The sequence below is a fragment of the Eubalaena glacialis genome, chromosome 1 (genome assembly GCF_028564815.1).
Source record: "Eubalaena glacialis isolate mEubGla1 chromosome 1, mEubGla1.1.hap2.+ XY, whole genome shotgun sequence".
Taxonomy (NCBI): Eukaryota; Metazoa; Chordata; class Mammalia; order Artiodactyla; family Balaenidae; genus Eubalaena; species Eubalaena glacialis.
Window position 1 is genome coordinate 236494369 of NC_083716.1, and position 16672 is coordinate 236511040.

The following is a 16672-nucleotide window of genomic DNA, read 5'->3' on the forward strand; positions in this document are numbered from 1 at the left end:
ATCCTCTGACCTTAATTCTATCAAGTGACAAACACCTATTTATGAAACATAAAGGCATGATAATTTCTGTCTGAAGCAACACGTGTGTTGACATATGTCACCATACGACACAAAAATTAAGAGCCTGCTGAAACAAACCCAAAGGCTCCATATCCAAAGAACAGTTTGCCCTGCCTTGCAATGTATTAAGTACCTATGAAGGAGGCGGCTTCCAGTGACTTCAGCAGAGAGTCAGTAGATTTGGGGGCTTTCACATTCCCAGGATAATACTGGTTTTATTTTTTTCAGTGGTTTTCTGACACTCCTTAAAGCGATTGCCTACACTTTCCCACCTCCCTGGAAGGCGTGCAGAGGGTGGCAGTGCCTCTAGCCCAAGGCTACTCCAAGTATAATCCCAGGACCAGGACTCTTAACATCTCCCAGGAGCGTGTTAGAAATTCGACACCAAAAACACAGGCAACCAAAGCAAAAATAGACAGGTGGAAGCACACCAAACTAAAAACTTGTGTGCAGCAAAGGAAACCATCCACAAAATGAAAAGGCAGCCTACAGAATGGGAGAAAGGATTCACAAAGCATACATGTGATAAGGGACTAATATCCAAAATACATAAAGATCTCCTACAACTCGATAGCAGAAGACCCCCAAATAACCTGGCTTAAAAATGGGCAAAGGAAGTGAATAAATATTTCTAAAAGAAGACATACAAGTGGCCAACAGGTACATGAAAAGATGCTCAACATCACTAATCATCAGGGAAATGTACATTGAAATAACAATGAAATGTCACCTCACATCTGTTAGAATGGCTGTTATCAGAAGAGGAAAGATAAGTGTTGACGAGAATGTGGAGAAAAGGGAACCCTTGAACACTGTTGGTGAGAATGTAAATTGGTTCAGTCATTATGGAAAACAGTATGAGAGGTTCCTTTAAAAATTAGAAATAGAGTTACCATGTGATCCAGCAATCCCACTTCTGGGTATATATCCAAAGGAAATGAAATTGGGATCTCAAAGAGTTACACGTCCACTGTGAAATAACAGAAGAGGTATTGATTGGTCTCTGCCTCTGGCTGCTGGCACAGAGCTCCTAAATCCCTTGGAATTTCCGTGACAGGAGAGCGGTCTGTTCTAATGAGGTGATGCTGGGTGGGCTCCTGGGGCGGGGAAAGCCACGATTAGAAGCTGAGACATTTTAGCCCCACCCTCTACTGTCCAGGAAGGGAGGAGGAATGAAAATTGAGTTTATGATCGATCACGCCTACGTGATGAAGCCTCCATAAAATTTTCCGAAGTATGGGGTTCAGAGACCTTCTGGGTCAGTGAACATGAGGCGGAGCTGGGAGGGTGGTGCCTGGAGCATGGAAGCTCCGTACCCCTCCCCCCAACACCTTGCCCTGTGCATCTCTTCTATCTGGATGTTCATCTGTATCCTTTACCATTTCCTTTTATAATCAATAAGTAAATGTAAGTAAGTGTTTCCCTGAGTTCTATAAGCTATTTCAGCAAATTATGGAACCCAAGGGGGGAGTCGTGGGAACCCCGATTTATAGCCGATTGGTCAGCAGCACAGGTGACAACCTGGGATTTGACATTGACATCTGACGTTGGGGGAAGCAGTTTTGTGGGACTGAGCCCTTAACGTGGGGGGTCTGAGGCTCTCTCCAGGGAGTGTCAGAACTCCACTGAATTGTAGGACACCCAGCTGGTGTTGCAGAGAGTTGCTTGATGTGTGGACAACCCACACACACGTGGTGTCAGAAGACAGCGTGGATGTAGTGGGTGAGTAAAGGAGACACACACAGGAGGAAACGTTTTTCTCTTTACACACATCCTTGTTCACTGCAGCGTTATTCACGAGAGCCAAGATATGGAGACAGCCTAAAAGTCCGTCGACACATATATGGATAAGGAAAATGTGGTACGTATATGCGATGGAGTATATCCAGCCATAAAAAGGAGATCCTGCTATAGGTGACAACATGGATGAATCTTGAGGACACTGTGCTAAGTGAAGTGAGTCAGACACAGAAGGACAAATACTACATGACATCGCTTATAGGAGAAATCTAAAATAGTCCAATTCAGAGAAGCAGAGAGTAGAACAGTGGTTGCCAGGGGCTGGCGGGGAGGGGGAACCAGGAAGGTATTAGTCAAATGGTGCAACCTTTCTGTTATACACGATGGGTAAGTTCTAGAGATCTACTGTATAGCATAGAGCCTATAGTTAACAATACTGCACTGCACACTTAAACGTTTGCTAAGAGGGTAGATCTTATGTTAAGTGTTCTTATCACACGCACAATAATAAATCAGTAAAAGAATGGGAAGTAATTATACAAAAAGAGAAATGCCGACTCTTAGTTCCCACCCAAGGCCTACCGAATCAGAACTTCAGGGGTGGGAGGCAAAACCCGTTTTGACAAGCTGTCCAGATGCTTTTGAAGCGTGCACCGGCACGGCAATCTGGCCCAACGTTAATTACAATATCTCGCTGGACCTTCAGCTCTTCTCTGCCCGTGACCTCAGCTCAGCTCAGCACACGTTATTACATCTCCTGAATCTCAGGCACTCTGCTGGGTTTGAAGAAAACCAAAGAAGACATCGCTGCCCTGCCCCCCCAGAGGCTTGCAATCTAGAGGGAAAGACACAGGCTCAATGGGGGCGGGGGGACCTTGGGAGCCAGGGGTATGACCATGGACCATAGAGAGAGAGTCTGGCCACTGCATTTGCAAAAGAGCCTCAGGGCCTGTCTTTCGTCATGACTTGGTGCCTGGATAAGCCCAGAGAGCCTGCAGCTCCTGGGTGTTCTTAGTTTGATTTACTGTGACGACGGACAGCAAAATACGCGATTTCACGCAACTGTGCACCTGTCCCCGAGGCCTCTGTGAATAACCTTGATTTCTCACCCACCTCTTCTTATGTCCTCCATTCAACCTAAGATATTTTCCACCAAAGCGAATGGCAGAAAAAAAAAAGCTATTCACCTTGTCATAGGAGTAATCCACATGTGTTCACATCTCCTCCACAGACCACAGCTGCTTTTGAGAATTCACTGAAAATATAATTACACAAGGAATTCAAAATAACGACCCCTAATCACCTCCCCTGGCCATCCCTTTCCCACCGTCCTCCTGAAATTTCTTTTTTCTTTCTGAAAGTAACTCATGCTCAATGTAGAAAATTTGGACTACGAAGGAAAAGAACAAACAGAGCCGTGGTCCCAGTCCCGGGAAGATATCTATCGTGAACATTCTAGTGGTTTCTTTCCGATGTCCTTAAAAGTCCTGGGAACAATTCTGAACCTTTCCCTGAGAACCAATCTCGTTTTACACAATGATCAGGCTTCAGAAAGCCTCTGCTCACCTTGGTTTTAGTTCTGCCCGTAGCGACCCAAGTTTTTAGCCGAGTTACCTGACTCCTCTGAGTCCCTTTTGTCACCTGTAAAATAACTGGAGTCAGCCAGTTTTCTCAAATCCCACGATTCCTCTCTGCCTGTCTCCCTTTTACCTACACAGACCATCACCTCACTCTGCGGGAAGAGGCTTAGAAGCAGGGACAGAGAAGGAGTCAGGAACAAGGAAAGCTCCTGGTTTCCAGGTGGTACCTAGTGAGCAACTCGGCCTTGGGCAACTGCCATCTTTTCCTATGAAATGACCACGGAGTCCAAGACACACAGGACAAGCCTTCTGTTGCTGGAATGCTCAGAACAAGGAGACACATTTGCCGTTGTGGGAGCATCACGGCTTTTGGAATCAAGAGACTGGAGTGTGAATGGCCTCTCACGAGCCATGAACCCCGAGTAAGGCACTCAGCCTTTCCAAGCCTCGGGATCCCAGAAGAGCATCCGTGGGAAGCACCTGGCGAGGTCCCTCTCGGAGGAGCTATAGGCAGGTACGCCAAGTTCAGAAGGAGTGAACAGTGACGGAAGCGGGTGCAGGCCCGGGAGGTCCTGGCAGGGGGGCAGCATTGGAGGCTGGATGGGAGAGATCCGAAAGTCTTTTCCGAAAGAGACATCCACTTTTCCAGGCTGATGGGAAACTCTATTGTTCCGCCTCGCTCCGAACACATCCCCATCCTCAGCAAATTTCTGCACGTGTCCGGGAGCTCTCCTGGGTGGTGAGTGCACCATTCTCTCCACTTGCAGATAATTCTTGAGCCCCCTCCAGTGTAAACTCCTGGAGCCCTAAACTGGCATAAACTGTGCGGGCGAGAGACAAAGCTGCAGGTCTCTCCAGGTCCACATACCTTAAAATGACAAAGCTTAACCCGCAGAACTGTACACAAAAGGGTAAACTTTACCGCATTTAAATTATATCTTAATTTTTTTAATCAAAAAAATTAACAAAGCATTCCAGGGCCTCTTCCCGGAAGGATGTACGTCTGCTGGTGATCTGTAGACATGTCACGTCCTGGCTCCCCCGCCCTGGGGACTAAAAGCACATTCCACCCTGTCTAATTTTTGTCTGCCTACCCTGTTATTATCCCTCAGTTTTATCCCCACCCCCAGCCCTGGCAGCCCTTCCTCCCCCGCCTCCATCCCCAGCCAGTCTCTCCTGCAGGATGCAGCACTTGAAAAGACGCTTACGGCTGTGAATATAAAGGCTCCAGACCCAGGAGTGAAAACGCAGGGCACTATGGCCATGGCAACTCTTCCAAACTGCAAACTGTGTGTCTGAGAATGTGCCGGCCTTCCTACATGTTTAAAATAATTATTGAGGCTGTATCATGTGCGACACATTGCTCGAAGGGCTTTATATGTATTAGTCTATGTTATCCTATCTCTGAGGGCGATACTGTTAATATCCTCATTTTAAGTTGAGGAAATGGAGACACAGAGAGGTTAAGCAACTGGTTCAAGGACACACAGTCTGTAAGTGCTAGAGCTGGGACTTGAACTCAGGCAGCCTGGCTCTCAGACCACTCCTCTTGTGTGTGTGTGTGTGTGTGATTTGTAATGTATTTGTTTATTATAGAGAGCATGATAGATGCCATCACATCATAAGATTAAAAGGCACTGGCATTTCATTTCACAGTCAGGCTCACCCTGCTGAGGACGAAGATCATCCCAAGCCCCCAGAGCTCTTCCTCTTAGCCATCACCTCTGATTGACTGTGTGTTGGCTTAAAAAATGGAATAAGGCCGTGTAATTTACTATCACTTCCAGATTCCTCAAGATTACATGGATTAAAAGGAATCTGCTAAAATCCCAGGAGAACTGCCACAGGGCCAATCCTAGAGCTGTCACCCCATTTGAGGGTCTTACTTCTCTCTAGATTGAAGGTGAGCTGGATGCCGGGCATAGTTTCAACAAACTAAGTTAAAAAATGCAGGTGGGGAGAAATGGTCCACACAGGACCAATTGCAAAGACACAAAGGCCTGGATTTGGCCCGGTTTTCAGAGCTGACAGCTACTCAGGTGGCCCTGATGCTCGTGAGGGAAATGGGGGAAGAGGCTGTTGCATCTTCAGGGACAAGAGCCCACAGTCCCATGGACTTCAAGGTTCTCCTTTATCACCCTAAGGGGTTGGATGAGGTTACTTTATGATACTTTCAAATGAAGCTCATCCGTGGATCGTAACACTTAGGTGATGGTTTATGACAGGTCCCAAGCCAAAAGAAATACGAATTATAGCAAGAGATTTTCTGGAAACAAGTATCCCCACGACTGTGCCATCCAATATGGTAGCCCCTAATGACACGTGGTTATCTAAACTTAAATTTGAATGAATGAAAATTAAATTAAAGATTCAGCTCCTCAGTCATCCTACCATCTTTCAAGTGCTCAAGAGCTGTATGTGGCTGGTGGCTACTGGAGTAGACAGTACACATCAGACCAATTCCACCACTGCAGAAAGTCCTATTGGACAGGGCTGATCGAGAGTACTACAAACTTCTCGTTTTGTCCTTCATTAGGAATGCTGCTAACGAATGAAAGAAAGAAGAGTACTTATCTCATGGGTTTGCTGAGGATTGTGGTAGGCTGAATAACAGCCACCAAAGATACTGGGTCCTAATCCCTGGAGACTCTGAATGTTATCTATAAGAAAAAAGATATCTATATTTGAGATGTGATTAAGAATCTTGGGATAAGATTATCCTGGTGGGCCCTCAATGAAATCCTAAGTGTCTTATAAGAACAGAGAGAGATTAGACACACAGAAGAGGAGGAGGCAAGTGACCACAAGGCAGAGATTGGAGAGATGCAGCCACGAGCCAAGGAGTGTCGGCAGCCTCCAGAAGCGGAAGATGTGAAGAACCGACTCTCCCCTAGAGCTTTCAGAGGGAGCACAGCGGAAGATGTGAAGAACCGACTCTCCCCTAGAGCTTTCAGAGGGAGCACAGCGGAAGATGTGAAGATCCGACTCTCCCCTAGAGCTTTCAGAGGGAGCACAGCGGAAGATGTGAGGATCCAACTCTCCCCTAGAGCTTTCAGAGGGAGCACAGCGGAAGATGTGAAGATCCGACTCTCCCCTAGAGCTTTCAGAGGGAGCACAGCGGAAGATGTGAAGATCCGACTCTCCCCTAGAGCTTTCAGAGGGAGCGCAGTCCTGCTGAGTCCGTGATTTCAGACTCCTGACTTCCAGAACTAGAAGAAAATAAATTTCTATTGGTTTAAGCCACCAAGTCTGTGGTCATGCATTACAGCAGTAATCACAAATTAATGCAAGGGTTAAACTACTTTATATACATACTACATTTTAGAGGTCACTTAAGAAAAAAGACACCACAAAGGGAAGCATATAAATGACAGGGCAGTTCACAGAAGAAATGCTATTGACAAAAAGTCCAAAAGATTTTTCAACCCCTCCAAATAATAAAATAAATGCAAATTAAGGGACAGCACTGTTCTCTTATCAATTTGACAAAATATTAAAAAGATGATCATTGATTCATTAGCTAGTCCATCCATCCAACAGAACGTTAAACAATCATGAAAGACATCTTTTTGCAAAATATTTTAAGGACACAGGGAAACCCAGGGTCAAATTTTTAAAAATCAGAAAAAGGATTCATAAAACTGTAATTAAAATACATACATGAGAGAAAAATACTGGAAAGCAATTTACCAAAAATTTTTATAGTAGCTATCTCTGTCTACTAAAATTATAGACAATTTAAATTTTCTTCTTTAAACTCTGTCTTGTAAATTTTCTACAATGAGCATGTATTAGTTTTAACATTGGAAAAAAAAGACTGCCTTTAAAATAATTTAAAAATCAACTTGAACCACAAATCCTAGTATTTGATAAAATACTGGGCAACTTTTGGCAACTACAAGTATTGATTAAATCAGCTAAGAATTAGTATTCAAAATTGTGGGAGTTTATATTTGTAACTTCTAGTCATTTTTTAGTTGTCACTGTATGTCCTGTTGGAATTTATCCTGAAGACTGATCGTGTTTCATGTTTCAAAAGACAATATTTGCTTTTTATGTGTCTTTGATTTAAAAAAGCAAGGAAAGGGATTTTATCAAAGTCAATCAGATAAATGTAATCCAATTATGAAAATAAATCCTCCCTCGACCTTACATTACTTCAAAAGGAGGGATCTTTACGTCTCTGTGAATTACACACAGCATACCCATGGGAGCTGCTCTAACTCAGCCTCCAAATTGTCAGGTCAGTAACAGCAGGATGGAATGTTCTCAAGGGGACTGGCCGGGAGGGCTGGGTCTTCAAAGAAAGCCCAGAGCCAATGGGAGGGGCTGCTCCCAGGAGGCCATCAGGAGCCTCCCATGACCCTCCCAGCACCTCAGACAGGGGGAGCAACGCACAGTTACTGCCAGCCTCAAGGCGCCCTGTTCTTTCATCAAAAGTGTTTCCAGGAGTGTTCTGCACGTATTGCATCAATATACTTTTTAAAAAATTAGGGTGTTTTAACATTTCAAATGTTTATTTTGGATTATCCCAAATTAACTTCTTGCCTTTTTCTTCTAATATATTTTAAACTAGGCTTTTTCATTATAAAAATAATACTTATTGAAAGAAAGACTTCTAAGCGTACAGGAGAATATGAGATAAAAGTAACATCACTACTCTTGTCCCCAGAGGTGGCCATGCTAACAAAGTTTCTAGCGTACCCTTCCAGAAATTTTCCATCCATATGCAAACATATATTTAATAAATTAAAGGCATGTGTGAATATATCTTTGTATATATGTATATGTGTGTATACGTATATTTTATATATTTTAGCTTATTTGGAGTTATAATTGTACATAGTGCTTTCAACTTGGTTATATCACCTAACAATAAATTGGATTATAAAAGTCTATCTAAAAGTAAAGAATTATTTCATTTGTAGAAAACATGGTTGTGGGCATCTGTTCTCTGATGTCCTGAGAAAAGGGAGGAAAGTTGCTGATAAGGAAAGTTCATGAACACAGGGCATATCATCTTCATTAACTATGAAAATGAAGGTTTCAATTATAAACCAAGGTGATTTAATCAGAAGACAGTTCTTTTGAAACAATGCCTTTCTACTTAAATTTCCATGATTGCACAAAATCATCCTGAGTATATTTCCTCCAGACACAATTATGTAATTAGATAAGAAAGGAAAACGGCAATACTGCTGGCTTGCACTACCCACTGCTTGGATGGGAAATGTATCCACCACTCCCTCCTCAGCACCAGGCACTGTCCTCACGGGGCTTGCCATTTATCTGGGGGAGGGGCATATGAATGAGCAGATGTGTACAATATGGTAGGAATAATAATGGTCTGCATACTGGGGTTGAAGTCTCTCATATCTTAACAACCCCACAAAATAGGTTTGAGTCTTGTTCTCGTATCACAGATGAGGAGACTGACAGCACAGAGAGGTTAAGTGACCTGCCCAAGGCTGCACAGCTATTTCTCAGGAAGCAAGGCTCCAGTTTCTGTGATTATGCAGATCGCCTGGAGCGGGAAGGGGAAGATGCAGGCAGAGCTCAAGGAGGAGACGGAGAGGAACTGCAGGCAAGCACTCAGGGAGGGTTTCATAAGGAGGATGGATTTGAACAAGAAGTTGGTGAGGCAGAGTGGTCGGGGAAGGGAGGAGAAGATGGACAAGTGGGGATGCCATCTGCGTCTTGGGCCCCATCCTCCAGGGGTCTCAGCCAAGGAGGGGATGAGTGCTGAGATCCCAGCAGAGACTGCGGAGTGGCTGAAGAGCATCAGGGACCGTCTGGGCAGTGCTTGTCTTCCTCGGTGTGCAGCATGGGATGGGGTTGGACGGAGCCAGGAGGGGGGGACCTGCTGGTGGAGGGTCTGAGAGATCCCGCCGGTCCCCCAAGGCCTGAGAAGGGCACCCTGTACGCTCCTGGCGAGTGTGGGTCCTGAAGGAACCAGCATCCCAGCGGGATGAGGCCTGTTCAGGAAGTGAGAGGCCTGAATCGCAGCTGCCCAGTGACTGAGGGCACGTGGCAGAAACCACAGGCCACAGGAGGGGGTCCCCAAAGACCAGGTGGATTGGTCTCTCCTCGTGGACCAGATGGCTACACCACCCGCCTGCGGAAACCAGCCAGGGCGCCAGCACAGCCCGAGCCCAGATGCTGTTCACTCTGCTGGCCCCCAGCCGATGCTGCGAAGGTTGGTAACTTCCCTTTGCAGGCAGATGCCACAAAGGGAAGAAAAACAGGGACATTCACGATAGGGAGGCATCTGAAGTGACTGCAAATTTACTCAAAATAGACAGTCAACCTTAAAGAGACTATTTAAGGCAGAAGAGATTGTTACCTATAATTGTTACCGATTAAGTTTTTCTTATACTGTGAGTGGGAGTTTGGCAGGGGGGTAGCGGGGTAGTCTGAGAATAAGGCTAGTGATTGGAATACTGGGTTTTGGTGTTTGAATAACAAAAAAACATGCTATTTTTAAAAACTCAGACACTAACATCTTTGCTGATATAATATCTTTGATCTATTTCTAACAGCTTTATAGATGTGTAATATATAATAAACTGTTCATATTCAAGTGTACAATTTGATAAGTTTGAGATATCTATCTATCTGCCTGTATGTGTATATATATATATATATGTATATATATATATATACACACACACACGTATATGTATATCTTATGTCTCCATGAAGCCATCACCAGAATTAAAAGTAAGGAGGAAGCTGATAAAGTGAAGAGGGGATATATGCATATATAAATATCTCCCTCCCTATCAGCATCTTTTCTCTATCTCTTTATTATTATCAGTTATCAGTACAGAATTAATACAATGTCAAATTTCTCATTTTAAAATATTCCTTTCATTTAAAATATCCCGTTTGGCAATAAAATATCCCTGATAAATACGATATAAAGAGAAAAGCTCACAAAATTAATCAATTTTGAATTTTAAAAAATCGTAAGTATTTAAAAGCTCTATTTATATAATAAAGGACAGAACTCCCCAATCAAAAGCATGTAACTGTTATATCAAACATTCCTGAAGAAACTTTGTTATAAAATTTAAGTATTATTGAGGAGATAGCATGTTAGAATCCTATACAGAATTAACACAAGAGAAGTTTATGATTGTTCAAGTTTTTCTGAATCATTGTAAAATAATTGATGTATGTTAGACATCTCTTGCTGCACGCTAAGACACCCCAACACTTAGTGACCGAAACAACACATGTTTATTGTGTCACTGTTTCTGTGGGTAGGGAACTAGATGTGGCTCAGGTGGGTATCTCTGCCTCGGGGTCCCCCACGAGGCTACAAACAGTGTTGGCTGTGGCTGCAGCCTCATCTGAAGGCTCACTTGGGGGAGAATGCCCTTCCAGTTCACGCATGTGGTTGTGGACAAGATTCAGCTCTTCTCAGGCTGGAAGGAGGCCCAAGTTCCTTGCTGGCTGTCACCAGGAACCTCCCTCTGTTCCTTCTACGGGGCCCCTCTGCTGGGCAGCAGCTGACCCCTCTCAGAGCCAGGGGTGAAAGCAAGTGAGGGGGCGAGAGGCAAGCAAGATGGCAGTGCCACCCCATCGCTTTTGCCGTATTTTTTTTTAAGATTTATTTCTTCTTCTTATTTATTTATTTATTTTATTTATTTTTGGCTCTGTCGGGTCTTAGTTGCGGCATGCAGGATCTTCATTGAAGCACGTGGGATCTTTCATTGCAGCGCTTGGGCTTCTCTCTAGTTGTGGTATGCGGGTTTTCTCTTCTCTAGTTGTGGCGCGAGGGCTCCAGGTCACGTGGGCTCTGTAGTTGAGGCGCGTGAGCTCATTAGCTGTGGCGTGCAGGCTTAGTTGCCCCGCGGCATGTGGGATCTTAGTTCCCTGCCCAGGGATCAAACTCGCGTCCCCTGCATTGTAAGGTGGATTCTTTACCACTGGACTACCAGGGAAGTCCCCTGCCATATTCTTTTTATTCTTTTTTTTTTTTTTTTTTTGGTTGCGCTGTGCAGCATGTGGGATCTTAGTTCCCCGACCAGGGATTGAACCTGTGCCCCCTGCAGTGGAAGCACGGAGTCTTAACCATGGGTCCACCAGGGAAGTTCCCCATATATTTTTCTTTAGAAGTGAAGTTCTAGGTCTACATCACACTCAAGGGGAGAACATTACCAGAGGAAGAGGTGGGGTCAGCGGAGGCCACCTGGGAGGCTGCCTACCACAGATATAAACATCTTTTAATGTAATGTTTTGAGAAGGAGTTTGGTTTTCTATTGCCAAAAGGTTAAATTCCCTGGTCCTGAGGAGCTCATCAAAGTTGGAATCTGAGTGTCTCTGAACCTAATGTGGTACAGCACAATACCCATCAAAGAAAACAGGTGGCGAGTCGGCTTCCATGGCCCTGGGACTGATCACAACAATCTGCTCTCTTTCTTTCCCCTCTTGAAATAGATTTTAAAGCTGCTCCAACTGGGTTGCCTACAAAGCATTTGTTCTACTGGGTGGAAACTTGCACTGTGTTCTACACGTGTTTGTTCTACTGTACTTCTCTAATAAAGGAGCACATCTTTTGTAAACAAAAACTATCTTTTGAAAACAAGCTTTAAATTGCTTAACATTTCACTTAAGAGTATTAAAGAAGACCCTTAATATAGGCAGACCCTTAATACAGGAAGGCCTTAATATACATAATGCCTTGTCCCCAGCACTGCTACCTTCCCATCATTTCATGGGAGGCCTGGGGGCCAGGCATCAGGTCCCAGAGTCAGCAGCTGCTTCAAGGGATTATGACAGAAAAGGAGCATGACTGAGACTGTGGAGCCTCAGACAATTAGGGTCAAATCCCAGAAGGAAGGGCAGCATGAATTGCTTGTGGCCGGACCCCTCGGATTTCAGACAGACCTGGCCTGTGAAAGCCTACCATCTTGGGGCTGTGTCATCCACCCATGATGTTCAATTTCATGTGGTTATAGAGGTATTATATAGACTGTATTAAAAAAAAAAAAACAGGAACAAAAGCAATTTCATTAAAAAAAGAATTAGTTCCTAAATTCTTAGCCTTCACATTCTACTTTTCTAAAATGAAGCCAGAAAACCACATGAATCTATATCAACATGTTTCTGTGCTTAAAAACACACAAGAATATCAACCACCACAGAAGAGACTGTCAGGATAGATGTCCTACACTCACCTGCATTCGATGAACCAACGCCGGATCTGATCTTGGAGGTTCTCCTTGATGTTGGGACCTTCTATTAGTTTCAAGTCATCCTTGATTGTAACCAAGGCATCTCTGTATTCCTCCTCATGCTTTACCTGCACCTTATCCCGCAGGTGGGTCACCCTGTCAGCCTGGATTAATGCAGCACTGACTTCATTAAACAAAGGAGGTGGGTTCTGAAAATATAAGCCAAAAGGTTTGAGATCATAAAGGTTACAGAGATGGTGAAAAATATTAGACACTAATGAAATATGTCAGTATCTTCAATGGTGCCCTACCAAAGACCCATAAGAAATACAAACAGAACAAAAGAATCAGATCTTGCAGGAGAACTTGAAGGAGTAATTCACAACCATGCGGAGGAAGTATGGGATCACTCTGTACTATTTCCCAGAAACTGGTAGTTAGCTTAAAAAATGCTTATTCGGTAAATCATTCAAAAAATCATTCAAGTTACAGAAGGTAAAGTTTTCCAAATCTTCTTGGTTAGTGGGAGAGAAAAGAATATAGCAATAGAAAGTAAATGAAGCAAGAATTGATGAAAAGAGTCTGGGTGTTCTGATTTCAAGAAAAATGACACCAAAATCAACTCTGAAAACATCCCCTCTATTGTTAAAGACCTCCAGAGCAGGAAATTCTCAGCTGACTCCAGACATTCACGCTATTACATCTTATTGTGAGAATGTTCTCTCTCCACATCTGCTGATCAGAAAGGCAACAACGGCTGGCTATAGAACGCCAACCAAATGCTCAGCACTGGTCCAGCAACATGTGGAGGGTTGTGGTAACCGAAAATACAAAGTCACTTTGAGACATAATCCCTGTTCTTTAGAACCCCTAAAGAAATGAGGTTGGCGGGATAAGAGTAATGTCCATCACAGTAGGGAACCGTGTCAAATAATCTATAAAAGTGCTACCTTGTGGGTTTTGATGGAAAGAACTAAAAGGGACTTGGAGAAGAAGAACACACATGGGAATCATAGGTATGAGCTAAAGATCCTGAGCTCTAAGGAGTTCAGAGATTCAGCCCAGGTAAGTTAGCAAATTAAGGACAAATTCAGTGATGTGCTGAAGCCAGCCTGTAATGACTCATGAGATCCAGTTGATAGATTTTCAGGAATTTTGCAAGCTTGCTGTTAGGCACGGTTATTTTTAAATGCTAAATTATATAAACTTAGGATTAAATTATGTTAACAACGCAAGTTACCGATACCAAAAACTCATCGCTTCATAATTATTTTTACTGGATTTTATTGTCATCTATGCTCTTGATGTCATTATGTCTGTTGTATCTCTAAGGTGAAAATACTGTAATAATGCTGTTACTTCTGTGCGTGTCTTCCTGTGTTCATTCAGGTTAGCAGCTTGCAGTTGGCTATAGGAATACTTACACCATCGAAATTAGCAAATGCTACAAATAAGGGCTTGATTTACTATGGCGATTTGATTGTATAGACTTAAGAAAGTGGTAGAGAAAATAATAATGCAGATAAACATAAAAGTGTGTTGTGTCTGTGTCACTTACATTGTGAATAGCACACAAAACTGAGGAAATATTCTTCCAGAATCCAAAAACTATAATCTGATTCAGCAAAGGATGGCTAGTATCAAGTAGAGCAAAGATGACAAGTGTTGGGCATGGATGTGGAGAAACTGAAACCCTTGTACACTGTCGGTGGGAATGTAAACTGGTGCAGGCACTATAGAAAACACTACGGAGGCTCCTCAAAAAATTAAAAATAGAACTACCATATGATCCAGCAATCCCACTTCTGGGTATATACCCAAAGGAAATGAAATCAAGATCTTAAAAAGATATCTGTACCCCCCTGTTCACTGCAGCATTAATTCACAAAAGCCAAGGTATGGATACAACCGAAAGCCAGGGACCATTTTAAATTTGAAAATCCATATCCTTTTGTTACAAGGATTTTTTTGGTTACTGTTCCTTTACAATTTCCTTCCTCTGTTTTCTTAGTTCTTTTCTTCTCAGGACTTTACACGTATCCCTCATCCATCTTTACACGTATCCCTCATCCATCTCTTTGTCATTTTGCTATTTTCTAGGAGATTTTCTTAATTCTTTCTTTCAACTTTATTTTTTGAAGTTTCTATTATTATATTTTAACTCTTCAACAGCACTTCAACTGTTCTTTGATTCTCCTTTTTTGGGGCATTTTGTTCTAATTTCTGGATTCGATAATCCTCTTTTATTTCCATAAGGTTATTACTTTTAGAATTCTGTTTCTTATGTTTTATTTTTCCCCTGTTTTTTTTCTTCCAATTTCTTTTCTGTTGGGTCTCTGTCTTTCCTAAGTGACTGGTGACCCTTTGTGGTTCACGCTTATTTAGGAGGGAGGCTCCCAGAGCTGTTTGGAAGCTGTGTAGGGGAGTTGCTGACTGGTGAGGTCAGAGCTGCTTTATTGGAGGTATCTGAGTATCAGTATCCAAATGTCCTTCTTTTGAGCTGGTTAGTTTCTGCAGACAGAAATCCTCCCATCTGCTCCTGAAGAGGTGTAAGTGTGGCTGCAAGAGCCACGCAGAGGGAGGGAGCTATTGGTCTCACTGTTCTCTTAATCCTTCCTTTCAGAACAGGATCTCACCTCGCTCCCCACTGGGCAGAAAGAACAAGATAAACACAAGCGCTTATTCTACCGAGTTAAACCAAACTCACTGACACAGCTCTTATGTCCCTTTGCGTTGAACTTTTCAACAAGTTTCTCCCTTTCAACAGCATATAACTGTACATTAAAAACTCAATCTGAAAATTATAGAAAAGAGGAAGTTTATTCATTTCTATAAATAAAATATTCAGAGCTAATTCTGCCATCTTATGTTTTCTAAAACAATTTCTTGTTTTTCCTTTCCTACCTTTTGCTGGGTCTATGCAGTTAACTTTGTTCATTCTTGCTATGCAGTGGTTAAGAAACTATATATCTTATTTATAATCTTCTGCCAGTTATTCTGAAATTTTTAACATCATAATCACCACCTATATTTCTATTTATGTCTAGAATTCATTAGTATTTTTACTGTTTCTTTAAGCAAGTCTAGGACCTCTGCATGTGTTCACTCTTTTTCCCTCAAACTTTGTGTAATAACAGATTGTGATTAATTTTTAAACCAGTAACTATTTAAATTTAACCATTGTTTTGGTTTCACTTTTTAGTCTTCTTTCTCCTATTCAGTTTTCATTTTGCTGAAGCATGTCCTTTTTTTTTTTTTTTAACCTCTTTATTGGGGTATAATTGCTTTACATAGTTGTGTTCGTTGCTGCTGTACAACAAAGTGAATCAGCTATTTGTATACATATATCCCCATACCCCCTCCCTCTTGCGTCTCCCTCCACCCTCCCTATCCCACCCCTCTAGGTGGTCACAAAGCACCCAGCTGGTCTCCCTGTGCTATGCGGCTGCTTCCCACTAGCTATCTATTTTACATTTGGTAGTGTATATATGTCAATGCCACTCTCTCACTTCATCCCAGCTTAACCTTCCCCCACCCCATGTCCTCAAGTCCATTCTCTACATCTGCGTCTTTATTCCTGCCCTGCCACTAGGTTCATCAGTATTGTTTTTTTAGATTCCATATATATATGCATTAGCATATGGTATTTGTTTTTCTCTTTCTGACTTACTTCAATCTGTATGACAGTTTCTAGGTCCATCTACGTCTCTGCAAATGACACAATTTCGTTCCTTTTTCTGGCTGAGTAATATTCCATTGTATATATGTGGCACACCTTCTTTAACCATTCATCTGTTGATGGACATTTAGGTGGTGAAGCATGTCCTTGAGTGTAACTTTCAGACTGGATATGGTCAGCCATAAGTATTCTAAGTACTTGCATTTCTAAAATGTCCTCATTTGGCCCCTCCCACTTGAATGGCAGTTTAGTAGCTACCCTGGAGGATACTTCTTCTAACGGGCAGAGCTGCCAGTGACTAGCTTGTTGGAAATTTGATGATTGTTCCTTTGTAGATAAGCTATTCTGCTCTTATGATGCTTTACACTTAGTCTTTTCAAAGTTTATCAAAATGAATCTAGGTGTGAGCATTTCTTCATTCATCACATTCT

At 42.7% G+C, this 16672-nt stretch overlaps 1 protein-coding gene across 1 annotated transcript in view; it reads right to left on the reverse strand.

Annotated features, from left to right (window-relative positions):
• IQCA1 (IQ motif containing with AAA domain 1) overlaps nt 1-16672 on the reverse strand; it is a 169850-nt gene that overhangs the window by 117877 nt on the left and 35301 nt on the right. Inside the window, exon 6 of the mRNA XM_061206144.1 lies at nt 12566-12771. Coding sequence (XP_061062127.1) covers nt 12566-12771 — 206 coding nt within the window. The remainder of the gene's footprint in view (nt 1-12565; nt 12772-16672) is intronic.